Source organism: Pholcus phalangioides, unplaced genomic scaffold, assembly GCF_987345545.1.
Source record: "Pholcus phalangioides strain wild (caught in Gottingen) unplaced genomic scaffold, Ppha-v1.0 ptg000029l_1, whole genome shotgun sequence".
NCBI classification, from domain to species: Eukaryota; Metazoa; Arthropoda; class Arachnida; order Araneae; family Pholcidae; genus Pholcus; species Pholcus phalangioides.
Genome location: NW_028301619.1, coordinates 2781432 through 2795428, shown reverse-complemented (window position 1 = coordinate 2795428; position 13997 = coordinate 2781432). Strand labels below are relative to the sequence as shown.

General features: G+C 37.3%; 1 protein-coding gene across 3 annotated transcripts in view; it reads left to right on the top strand.

Moving 5' to 3' along the window:
• The first annotated feature begins 298 nt into the window (after positions 1–298).
• The window catches only part of LOC149067583 (uncharacterized), a 32511-nt gene continuing 18812 nt past the window's right edge, over positions 299–13997 (top strand). Inside the window, exons 1-2 of one of the 3 annotated variants that reach the window (XM_089252490.1) lie at positions 299–591; positions 10716–10926. In XM_089252490.1, the coding sequence (XP_089108616.1) occupies positions 517–591; positions 10716–10926 (286 nt within the window). In that variant the 5' untranslated portion in view covers positions 299–516. The remainder of the gene's footprint in view (positions 592–10715; positions 10927–13997) is intronic. The other 2 variants (XM_089252491.1, XM_089252492.1) reach the window with 2 other exon arrangements.

The window sequence follows — 13997 nt, the reverse complement described above, 5'->3', positions numbered from 1 at the left end:
AATGTCCCGTAATACGGGACACAAGTGATCTTTCAATTTCTTTCAGACATTTTACTGGTCCTTGGGTTCAGAAAGGTTGAGAAACACTGCGTGTAATATGTTCTCATCCATTTGCCGCCTTACGTGTTCCACTTTCAGAATAGACGAATTGATCTGCATTTGAAGGTCACGGATGTTACTTAACAAGGCCCACAAGAGTTACCGGGCACATAAATACGGCCGGTTTCTTTTTTTTGAATGGTACACAACTAGTTTTCCCCGTGGACCGTTATGAGGAAAAAGATCAACTGCTCTTCGCGCTCAGTTCTAATTTTGTGATCGAGTGAGTCGCTGTGGAAACAGTTATATCGTTCCATAACGAAAAATATCACGTGCTTTTTAAATTTCATTTTATAATTTTGTTTGTTCGATGTGACAGCCATACAACAATACGATGCAACTTCTAAAGAGAAGATATTAAATGTATATGTGTGTGCTCTCTCGTGTCAAATCGGATTCGTATTATAAGTATCAATCATGATGAATATGCGAAGTTGCAGTGGGTTTTCGGACTTGAAGTCAGGAAGCATCATCGTGTGTCATTATGCTATGGTATGTAGATAATTTTTAGTTGTTTTTTTTTGTTGAATTATTGCTTAGAAATCTTCACTAATAAGAAAAATAAATAAAGAGCCAAAAAAACGTTTTTTAAATGCTTTTTAATCACACACCATATTCGACATATTTGAAATGTCTTCTGAGTGGTCGGGATCCTTTTTCATGGAAAATATATCTGTGGTATTTGGTCAGATCGAGTTGCATGAATATATCTGTGGTGTTTGGTCAGAACATGATATCTCCAAAAAATGACTTCTTGATCTAAAAGTAAGTCTTGCTATAACTAATTAGAAGTGAGATAAATGCACAAATACGTGCGTACGGCTAAACAACATGCTGATGTATGATATTTTCATTTGCATTTGTGTGTATGCTCTATTTTGGATTTTTAAATGACGATGAAAATGCTTATATCTCAAAAATGTGATTTTGGAGTTATCATGTTCTGACCAAACACTACAGAAAGATGGATGTGAAGATGTGAGGCTCCATTGGCAGTTGTATACGTCGCCATAACTATCGATTGCCATTTTGCCAGTCTTCTTACAAAAACGCCAACAATCGGTATACATCTAGTATCCCTATCTTTGTTAGGATCAGCATTTAAGTAAATGAGAATGATAGAATTTATTCATGTAATCACACACATATTACGAATTCTATAGAACATAGATGCTCAACCCACGGGTCAAATGTGGACCACGGAGTCACCTGATGTGGCCCGTGACCTCAAACATAATTTTGTTAAAAATTAACTAAGTGGCACATTTTCAGGTTACTTAACCCTTTAAACTGTAATGACGAGATATCTCGCCTCCATATAAAAGCCTCTTATTTCAGTACTGACAAGCCCAGATGTTTGTAAAATTGATTTCTCAATGAAAAACTTCTCCCTATACCCCTTATTTTGCACTTGCTGAAAATTGAAAAAAAGTCTACTTCATTAACTTGTGGGCTAGAAGCCAAAATCCCTTTTAATGGGTTGAGTTCACTCGCTCTGGTGGATCTGATGAAAATATACTAAATAAAAATATCGTGTGGGGGATATACAATTAGGGGACCACTCGCGTACCATCTCGCTTAGCACCTCATTCGGTGCGCAACATGAATACGGCAATATGAGTACTCACATGTGTTGCGGACATGAAATTCATGAAGAATTGAAATAGAGAGAGAAAAAAAAATAATGCACGCGTATACATGTATAAGCACATATACATACATTTATATACATATGCACATATATACAGGGGGGGGGGGGCAAAAGTCCGTAGAAACTTTAAAAATTTATGAAAACCGGAAAAATAACCGAAATAAAAAACGGTTTGCAGGGTTAGCATCACTAGGTCACGGGAATTTTTTTAAGACAGGAAAAAAATAACTAAAAAAACATCCGATAGGTGGTGCTGGTACGAGCGACTTCGGTGGAAATATGCAAATGAGACGGTTATAAGAACTTGCGATCCTAACCCACAACCACTTTACCGTTGTAAACCGTGTATGTGGACCTGCTGCACTCTCCCCCCCCCTCCCTTTTACTTTCAATCTTAGCTCATGGCACCTTATTACAATTAGATCTGATCACAATTTTTGAATGTAAGTAGGCTATTTGGCAAGCTGGTATTTTTAGGTGGTGTAGGGGTTTAGAAGAAGTAGAATTTTTTTTGCCCAAAGCTTACGATGCCATGGCTCGGGAGCTTCAAGTTTCTTGAAGACCCCGTAGCAATTTAATCTGGTTAAAATTTTGGAGTGACTGAGTATGCAAATTGGGCGAGGAAGGTAGTTATAGCTGGGAAGCTCGAAAAATTTGTTTTACCTGGGGACCTATAATGCTGTTGAGACGGCTCTGGGCTTACTTTATGGAAATAGAGCGAAATCTCAATCCAAAAATTGAGCATTAACGTGAATTCTTATTCGCAATTGACTCAGTTTCTCTGCTTGTGTCACCCTCAGGGCCGTAACTAGAAACAAAAATTTACCTGACATCGCTTAGGGTGGAGGGGTCTGTATCCATTTTGGCATCCCCTCCCCGTAATTTTTAACTGAAAGAGAATAAACTCGACGCCCTTCCTAGTCCAGCGCTCGGGGAATAGACGCCCCCTTCCACCCTTCTTTCATTAAAAACCTTCAATTGCGCAATCAAGTGTTCCTAAATTTTTAGGATTTTGAACGGGATTGTGTTAATACTGGGGAAAAAAATTGTGTATTTAAAAACAATGTAGGACTGTACACTTAAAGGGAGATGAAGGGCTATACATTTAAAAACAATGATTGAATCATTTTTGTGGTGCCCCTATTCTCCTGATGCCCTAAGCACGTGCTTATTTTGCTTAATGGTTGATCCGGCTCTGGTTCTATGAGACTGACATAAAAGGAGCGAGAAACACAAGTAAAAAAAGAAAGCAAATGCAATCGAGCGGCAAAAAACTGTTCAGAGTATAAGTGCTTAGGTGCTTGTTATTCAAGCGCAGTAAAAGTCAGTTATAACGAGAATCTCGTTATTACGAGTAATTCGGAAGTTATCGTCAAAAAGCTAATGTCAAACATACAAAAAATATTCGCTTATAGCGAGTTATTCATGAATGAAAATCAGAACGCATTCACCATGACGACAACGGAAATTTCCGAAAAAATATGTTTTACTTTCCCTTTCTTTAAGAAAGATACATAAAGTGGACTGGAAAGAGTGAAAGAGCCAATCTCTTCTCTATGTTCATAGATGCTTATAAACGGGGCATGTCAGTACCTCCCCATAGATAAGATAACTATGTGCTGTATCTTTCTGTTACCTATATAGGAGGTGGAAAAACTCATTATTTTATCTGTGGGTGTGTTGGTTGGGCAATCGGGACACGACCTCTGGTTTTGACATCGTTGAAAAATATTCCACCCCCTCCTTTCTTGGAATCTTCCAAAACTGAACACAGGGTGAACAGGCCTTAATAATTTTTTCTGCCTTAAATACTATTGGACACTTTAGTGCAACGAATACTCCAGTTGCAGAAACTTTTTCATTCCACAGAGTGGAAAACTTTGTTATACAATCAACATTGTGTATGCATAAGCATTTAGCTCCGATGCATATTGCAGCAAAAGTAATTCAAAATAAAAATAAAAAGAAAGTTAAATTTATCTACAGTCGACCCCGCTTATAACATTTATCACAAAACCGGCATGGAAATTGCTGTTAATGAGAAAAAACGTTAAACGGGGAATCTCGATGAGTAATTAATAAGAGTTAGGAGACCACAAAAATGAGTCGTACAAACGGGAAAACGTTTCAAGTGGGAACGTTATAACTGGGATCCACTGTAGTTTGCCCCCCCCCCCTCCTTATATGTTTCTACAGTGCAAAAATTAAAATTCGTTTATTACGAGAAGTCCATTATAACAAAAATTTTCCCTCTGATCGTCCGCATCCCCTCCGCACCTGTCCCTCCCTGGTTGGATATAAAGGGACGAAGAAGTCGGAAAAATGCTTTCTTCTCTCCTAGAATGGGGTTTCTTCTATTTAACTTGTTAACAAGCATAAAAACCAACTTGTTTGATTTAATTATGAGATTTAAAAAAATTAAAAAAAACAGAACATCACACATATAACGAAGGATACTCATCGCCAAGGATCTTCTTCATGCTTATTTTAAATGAATTTTTATGGTAAAATACGTGTAGTGCACGCATCACGTACGGGCTAAATTGATAATAAAAGTAGTTAAATTAAAGTGATATTTCCATATGATTTCTTTCATATTTATAAAACTTATGAACTTTTAATTTGAAATTATCCTTTTCAGACCCAGTATTAAGAAACGAAAGGGGCAGACCCGGCAACTTGAGCAGTGCCCCGGGCCCCCTGAGCCGAATGAAGATGCCCTTATAACTCCTCCTTTTTCTGAGCATAACCATTTCAAGGAGACTCCAAAAAAAGTCTGCCCCGAGAAAGCACGCTACGGCCCTGGGGAAGGGGTTGTTTTTTCTCCCTGTAGATCTTTCTTTTAACCTCAAGAACTTCGGCTTCAATTTCAACGGTAACGCACAATTCTTGAAGTTTGGGCTGAACATCCCTGAGGTTAAAAAAAGAATAACTAAAATGAAAAAAGCAATCTCCGCACGTTTGTACATACAGGGTCTAAAAGGATTATGTGTAATCGCCGGTAAAAGTGATAAAAATGGTGCGAAATTTATAAATTTTACCGAGACGATTGGTGATTATGCATTACCGATATTTCTTTACCGATTCAACACATTTACCGTAACATACATTAAGTTCTATGTATATTTCATCGGCTTCAAAAAACCTCATTTCAAATATACGAAGAAAGGCCTACATATCCGAAAGTTCTCTTATTCGAAATGGATTTGCCACTTTTTGTTTTGGATATGTGAGGTGCTACTTTATATCCATGAAAATCCCAATTAACTTACCCTATTCTGCTGCGTGGATTATACGTTTAAAAATATCATGTTGAAATAAAAACAAAAACGGGTCGAAAATGAATTTCTTAGTGTGGATCAAAGCTGCATGAAGAGTTTCAACTTTGAAGCGGTTTTGGGTTGGATAAACCACCGCGTCTTATCTACAGCTTTTTTTTTCCTGAGAGAGAGAGAGAGGTTTGATTAGTTATTACAATAAAAATTGATATATTTACAAAAACATATATATTTTTTAAATAAGTTATTTATAGATGGTAGATGCCAGTACAAAAATTAGCATTTTCTCCTCAAAACCGTGTTAAACAACCCCCCTTGAGGGAGATTTCATATTGATAAATGAAATTTTCTCATGTGGGTTATATCAATACCTTCTAGAATAGAAGCTCTAGGCGGTATTGGTTATATACCGCCGCTGATACGGTGTTTTTTTTTTTCTCAAACTAGCGAAGTTTGTTTGCATCTGTGGATTATGAACAGGAAAATTTGATAGGTTTTGTTTAATTATCATTCAAGATTTACATCGAGGACAAAATGATTTTCTTTAAGATGATTAAAATTCTTACAACTCTTATAAAAAACCAATATAACAAAAATTAAAATGGAAAAAAATTCAACTGATCGCCAGATTTTTATTTCGATCGAATTTATGTGTATTGAGAGGTTTTCAGCCCTTCTTGAAAGTTGGTTGGCATATCTTGTCAAGCAATCTCGGCATTGATTTGTGATTACGACCTTAAAGTGAGTGTATCCCTTCGTTGGCTCATCCCCCATTTACGGATTTATAGTAATAGAGTTTAATCTATAGTCATGCAAAGCTCAGCTAATCGTAACATCCCTCTCGAATGATTCTTGTGGAGATGAGCTGATGCTTCCAGGAATAAGAAAAACTACTGTTGATAGTGGTTACGATAACAATTTTGGTCGTCTTCTCTAAAAAACTCCCATCAAACTCAATTTCAAACTGAAATCACCAGTTTTCGTTGAATCTAATTTGATCAAAATATTGATTCAAATGATTTTGAATATATGGTCACTTAATCAAAAAATATTCTGTACATAACATGATTTATAACCGATTAGATATAAGATATCAAATCGGTTGTTTCCAAAAAATCAAGTTGATTCACAAACTTTTAATAAAAATTTTAATCGAATTGATCGAGTCGATTAACTCAACTAAAATATTTAACTGCGATTAACAATTGATCGATTAACCTACCCGATTAATCGGAATAGTCCTACTTTATAGGATTTTTCTTGTTCTTTCCAAGAGCGTAGTTTTGCGTGTAGGTCTTTCAGAAATCACACAAATTCGGTTTTTTTAACCGAAAACATTTCGAGATAGGACAGGGTTGGTAGGGTGTTTCATGTTCCACTTGGGCTCAGGGCCGTCTTAAGAGCATCATGGACCGTGGGCCAAGTGATTTTTCTGAGGCCCTTCCTGGCGAATTCTCGAAAATTTTAACCGGTTCTCATTTTTGAGAGGCCCTCTTTTCTTGAGGCCCCCGGGCCGTGCCCGGGTGGGCCCATGCGTTACTTGGGTTCGTCTATCACTCCCTTTCATTTGGCATAATATGTCACGGCCACCCTGTATATTCCATTTATCAGTAAGTAAAGAAGTGTCCCTAAGAATGTTTTTAGATATTTTTGGTTGACATTTATTTTTGATATTTTTATTTTTTTGTCCAATTTCGTGAGAATGACCAATATATCAATGGTTTTTCCTTGTAGTGAGTAAAGCAAGTGTTTAAGCTTCAATTATGAAATAAAAAAATTAATAATAGGGAAACTTAAAGGGGTGGAAATCACAAAATTGTATATTTGCCCCGGGTGGCAAAGTGTTGGCCGAAGTAGAACCCGAATCAAACACAACGCCCCAAATTATTGAAGACTTCACCCATTCGGAAATTATTTCTTTCATAAATTCTGAATTTCTTTCATAAATTCTGAATTTCTTTCATAAATTCTGAATTTCTTTCATAAATTCTGAATTTCTTTCATAAATTCTGAATTTCATCTCAATTCTGAAATTATTTCTTTATTTAATTTTGGAATTATTTCCTTTCATCTCAAATCTAGAATTATTTCTTCCATCATTTCGAGAATTATTTTCTTTCATCTCAATTCTGAAATAACTTCTTTCATGATTTCTGAGAGAGAGAGAAAGAGAAATCCTTTTTCATTAATTTCGTCAATGCCTGCCTCCGCTCCATTAGCAGCTGAACATTCCTGCCTCATCTTCATTCGCAGCTGTGAAGATGCCTGCCTCCACTCATTCGCAGCTGAAGATGCCTGCGTCCACTCAGGCGCGGCTGAAAGTGGGGAGGGGCGACCGCCGCCCTCCCAAGAGCAGAATAATATTAGAAAATTTGTCTGTCTCGTAAAATACGGGACGATTAAACGAACTTACGTAATTCGTCCCTCTCGTCACATCGTCCTGGATCCAGTGCCGTCTTAACGCATGAGACCACTCAAGTGAAGGGGGGGGGGGGGGAGGGGAGGCTCTCCAAGATCAAACATGAAAATTTGTCAGCAATCACTTCTAGTCAGGTGGGGGCGGCAGGCTCAGAAAAATCTATTTGTCTGTAGCCTATATGACACTCTTAAGACGGTGCTGCCTGGATCCGCGCCTGTCTGGTAAGGGCAACCGCATGTGTGAGCGAGAGAATAGTCGAATGAAGTTGTACTGCTGGAATTGTTTTCGAAGATTCCGAGAAGTGACCTTAATAGCTGTAAAAGAAAGAGGACAAAATTAGAGATACCCAGATTTGTGTGGAGGAAAAGAAAACATGCGCAGGTGAGAAGGACACGCCGAACCTCATAAGAATCATCCACCATCTTACTTAAGTATAAACGTGTTTAGCCTCGAGCAATTTCTCTCTGTCATGAGATCATTTTTTTTTTCCCAAGGGACAAAAACCTCCAGAGCGGTTTCGAAATATTTATTCAATGAAGTTGCCTTCCGGTTTAAGTTCTTGGTCAAGGTCTAATATAACGCGATAGATGATAATACAGCCATTACCGGTTTCTTCTATGCGAAAACACGGGGTTTTTCTAAACATTATTTTTGTATTACGTACATTTACAAAATATTATCAAAAAAATACTTTATTGTCGTTTAAGATTCTTTTCATGAAATTTTCGTCTGTTCATACTCCTCCACTCCGCTTTTCCTTCATCTTCTGAATAGAATTACCCTTTAAAGCAGCGTTTCTCAAGCTTTTGTCGCCCGCGGCTCCCCAGTTAGGTAGATATTTCTCTATATAAAGGAACTAGTTCAAAGGTAAATAGGCTCACAAATCAATATCTCCAGCTCGCCCCTGATGAAGATTGACGAAGCCTGTAGGAGCCACGATGCACACTTTGAGAAGCACTGCTTTAAGGGGAGTTGATACCTTTACCATGGTAAAAACTATGCTGTAATAGAAATATCATTAAGCATTAGCTATTTAACCATTGATTTATTTCAAATTATTTTTTACACGCTTCTAATTGTATGTGCTATCCTACGCTGGATTTACATATCTTGGATACTTAATTTTTGTAAATTTTCAAAAAAAATAAATCAAAAACCATAAATCAAAAACCATAAAATACCATGACATCAATGTAATTGAATAAAAATTGATTCAAATGAAGGAAACTGTTCAGTTCATGAAATGAAGCAAAAGTTGAGATTTCATTGACTCAATCTTATTTAAAATTAAATTTAAAAAATTAAATTTTAAATTTTAAAAAATTGAATTAAAAAATTAAATTAAAAATTTTAGATTAAAAAAAATTGAATTAAAAAAAATTGAATTAAAAAATTAAATTAAAAAAATTTAATTCAATTTTATATGAGATTGAGTCAATGAAATCTCGGCCTTTTGTTTCATTTCACGTACTGAAAAGTCGTTCATTTGAATCACTTTTTATTCAATTGCATTGTCACAGTATTTTATCATGCACGCAAGAGCTGTTTTTAATGCACTTTTTTTTTGAAAAGTTACAAAAAAATAGGTATCCAAGATATGTAAAACTTTTTATCAGCAGAGGCTATCACATACAATCAAGAACATGTGTAAAATATTTGAAATAAATCAATAGTTAAATATTATTTTTAATGATATTTTTATAAGAGCATAGTTTTCACCATGTCAAACGTATCAATTCCCCTTAATAATGGGCCCTACTTTGCCTTGTTGGGACCCTGGGCAAAAGAGGTATCGGGCGCCCCTGGTACATACGTCAGCAAATACAGTATATGTTGTTTGCAAGTACATCAAAAAAGGATATGCACTATTTTAAATGAGAAATAGAATGCAAAATTCTCCATGAAATATACTACAAAAATAAATGCTTTTTTATTATTTAAAATTTAAAAATCATTCGATCATTGCCAACAGGACTATATTAACGGACGGAACTCATATTTCGTCAACAGCTCATACAACATCTTTATTGCTTGAAATAATTACCGCAGGTGCATGTTTATTAGAGCATTAATTCTGGAGAAAGTAGTCATCAAATTTTATGAGTGTGATGTGTGTGTGACACCGTTTATGTCCAACATCAGAAGAGAACCAAACGGTAATTCTGACGTACGGTTAAACTCAGACATGATGCAAATTATTGATTCCATTGACTGGAATTATCTAATTGAGGTTTCGATACAGGTCTTGTGAGTACGAAATCGGGGGGAGGGGGGAACCACCGGGCACTTTTGGATGCAAGGGCGGCTCACGATTACCTGCCACCCGGGTGCAAAGCTTTATGTGCCACCCCTAAAGACAACCCTGGCGGATGACTGACAGGGCAATAGTTGATTGGATAAACCAGATTTAAAAAAAAAAAGAACCAAAGCATTTCATCATGGTTTACCAAATAAAATGTGTGTGACCATACATCCCGCTTTTGAATAAACTGTCCCGCATTTTCGTTCAGTATTATTTTAACATTTTTGATTATGCCAGATAACTGGATGCACATTATAGCTCTTATTGATGAGTCATCATTGTCACAACCCCCCCCCCCCCACAACTTGCAGCAGAGTTCCTAGGCTGGGACCTTTGGTGAATCCACTCTATAGTGAATTTATAGCGTGAAAAAAAAAAAAGAAGTGACGAGAATCGTCCATAATAATTGCCCATCGTGACAGAGTGCATTCTTGATTCTGATATTACGGTCTCCCGGGCCCTGCCTGTTCCCAGACGTTGCAACATCTTCGTCGTCGAAGTACGGCTTAAAACTTTTAATTCATGCGAGTTTTTAGCATTGGAAATTTATAAAAATTTTGATTTCTAACTAAAGCCTAAGCTGCCGCCCCTTAATATCTACCGCACCCCTTGCACCCTCGCTTAAGCTGCCCCTGCTTGGGTGTACCAGTGAGCAACAAGGTGCTAACGAACATCAGATCGAACTACACCTTGTGGCGCTTACGTTTACTGTGGCCCCACAGTTATAGTCTTTTTTTTTGTTGGAAAAGAAAATTTAAAGAAATGTTAAATGAAAAACCTATCAAAATATATATATATATTAACGATAATCATCCGCAATTAAATTTATTGTATTTACCAAATATAATTTATTTGGTGACAATTTAAGTGTTGGAACTGTTTAGAAAACTTGAAAGTGATTTATTTGTGGCGAAAGAGTATTCACACGTGTTTGTTTAATTTAGAGTTTTGTGTTCTATTTTGTAGGGTCTATCTTTTATGGCATTGATCTTGCTCACTTGTAGGCTACACGAAATCGACAGAGAGGTTGGATACCTACAAAATCTACTCCACGACTGGCTCGACTTGAGTTCACCATCAGCAACACAAAACACTGATCAAGACAGTAGCGTATCCAAAAAGACGGCGTTCGATGTAAGGCAGGCCCTTCACGATGAGCTATCACAATTTCACATTCGTAAGTGCATTTTACGAGCATTTCCGGAAAGACTTTTTATCCCAATGTACTCGAACTTCGGGTAGCCTCTTATTATACAGGATGTCCTGAAAGTCCTAATACTGCCTTTATCTCGTCAACCGTTCGTCGTAGAGGCATGGTTCTAATTTAAAAATGCTCAAATTTGTTTTTAAATCACTATGCAACAGTTTTGAGAGTGGAAATACAGTGTGTCATAAGATAAAAAAAAAAATCTAAATTTTTATACGATTCCCCCCGTTCTTTAATTCCCAATTAGAAAGTTGTTTCCCCGTATCTCCTGAGGCCAACAAAAACAATTCCACGTTTCTAAGTGATATATTCGCTGAGATATCTGAATTAAAAAATCGGACAAAGGTTGGGAAAGAACAGCATAAACTAACGGACAACGCTCCTTTCCCTCATTTATGTTGTTCTTTCCCAACCTTTATTCGATTTTTGAATTCAAATATCTCAGCGAATAGGTCACTGGAACAGAAACATGGAATTGTTTTTGTTGGCCTCGGGAGATACGGGGAAACAACTTTCTAATTGGGAGTTAGAGAACGGGGGGGGGGTCGTATAAAAATTTAGATTTTTTTTTATTTTGTGACACACTGTATTTCCACTCTCAAAACTGTTGCATAGTGATTTAAAAACAAATTTAAGCATTTTTAAATTAGAACCATACCTCTACGAACGATTGACGAGATAAAGGCAGTACTAGGACTTGTATGTAGAAATCTCTCCACTTGTTAATACAGGATTCCTCGAAAAACTGGTTATATTTTTGGAGGACGATAGCAATCATCATAGCTTAGCTGGTAGAGAACTCGTCCGGCGAACGAGGTTCGAGTCCCCGTGGGGAGCCTAAATGAATTTTCTTCCTTGTAATCATCATCTCCAAAAATATAACCAGTCTTTCGAGGAATTTTATAGTATTAGGACTAATAAGAAACTCTGTATACAGGGTATTGATTCGCCAGTCACGCTTTTCGAGAATTTCGGTTGTCGTTATTTTTTGTATCTTTAACATTAGCTCTTTGACAATCACTTGCAACTTACTCGTAACAGCGAGATTCTTGTTATCACGGACTTTTACTGTATTTTAAAACACGAGAATAATAGGAACTGCAAAAGTTCAGAGCCACAAATAGCCTATCATTCCTATGAAAATGATTTCTCATATTTGTATTTTTCTGATAAAGACCTTTATATAGACCTCGACTGATGACACAATCACGGCTGCTGCATCTGCCCTTCCCCCTCCCCACTGCTTTATAGACACCTTAGCTCAGAATCATATATGGGGGAAAAACCACCTGCATGTACACACACACAACTAGGCAAAAATGCTTTGCTTATACTCCATTATAAATCACATAGAAAATTGCTTTTTTCCCCCATCATGTTTTCATTTCCACAAACAATATGGAAAACATGCTGTGCCTTAAAAACATTAAAACGAGAGGAAATGAGATTCTTAATTAAGGCTTATAAAACTGACATTAAAAGAAACACAATAGGCCTATTCTTATGACTAGAACCTAGTTACGTTGAAAGATGGATTTCCTTATAAGAAACAATCGAATAAGCTATCGTGCTTGACTGCTGTAGATATCAAGAGATACCGTCATCGTAAGTATTCTTTCAGAAAAAGTCTCTGAACGATCATTATAACGCTAACAATCAACCGGTCAATGCGCTGTTGCCATCAATGATGACCGTTGAAGCACAATTGACAATGCAGTAAACGTGAGCTCTGAAAAAAGACGAAACACCGTAATGATAACTATTTTACTCAAAGGGATAATAGATACTATTCCGATATATTCAGAGATAACAACCATTTTTATTCGGATAAAATGGTTTCAGATCGTAATGATCTGAATCTTATCAGCGCCAATGGAATTATTACTATTTTTCCAATGTGCTATATCCATTCTGATTTTCATCCTAAAATTATCATCCTCTCCGACTGTAATGGTAATTATCATTAAAGTCGGACAGTAAGTGAACACTGGATAAGAGGGATAATATTGTATATTTTTATTTTGTCCCATTCCCGGTTTCCATTAATAGAAAAACAAATCGGGTGAGCGGATACCGTTTTAGTTGGTGAGATTGCCTAAAAGAATGCTTGTTTCAGTCTGAAATCTTTTTAAACATAATATAAATAACGCATTTTCTAAGTCAAGTACCCCCCCCCCCCCACCTAGAAATGTATAAGAAGCGTTTAGTTTGGCCCAAAAGGCGTAAAATTGTGTTTTGTGTGCATACCCCTTGGAAATGCTTAAGAAGTTTACTTGTCCATAGAGATATGCACAAAACTTGCCTTTTCTCAGACATGCGTACAAGGCTTGCTTCTTCCCAGACATACGCATTTCTAGGAATACATAAGTCTTGCACGCAAGAGGCTTGCTTATCCCTAGAAATGCGAAAGATGCATGCTTGCGTTGCGTAATCGTAAAGTTTTATAGAACGCGTGCGTACTTCTCTAAGATGAGTAGAGGACTTGCGTATCTCTATATAGAAAAGTACGGAAAGCCAGGGGCGTAGCCAGAAATTTCGTTCGCGGGGGGGGGGGGACCAAAGTGACAGAACAATGGATTTGGCCATCTTTTCCCCTTTTTTCCGTCATTTTCTCACATTTCGGGGGGGACCAGACCTCCCCCCTTCCCCCCCCCCCCTCGCTACGCCCTTGCGGAAAGCATCTACACTCTTTAAAAGGCGTAGGGAGCTTGCGTATTCCTAGAAATACCTACGAGGTGTGCGTTGTTTCGCTCTAGGGCAGAGGTCGGCAGAGGTCTTAAAGCTTTTTCCAGTCGCGAGCACTGCCTATACCAATCATCAAAAAAGAGAGCACTCCTTACGGCAAGTTTGACATACGAATGCATGTAATCAGGCTGATTTCGATCCTTGAATGTGCAATCCCACAATTTGTGCAAGGTGTTTAATTGTAACGTTGACCAAGTACTCGCGAGCACGAAATCGAACACAAGCATCGAGCACTCTGGATGCTTCAGAGAGCACCGTGGTGCTCGCGAGCAAGGAGTTGAAGATGCCTGCTCTAT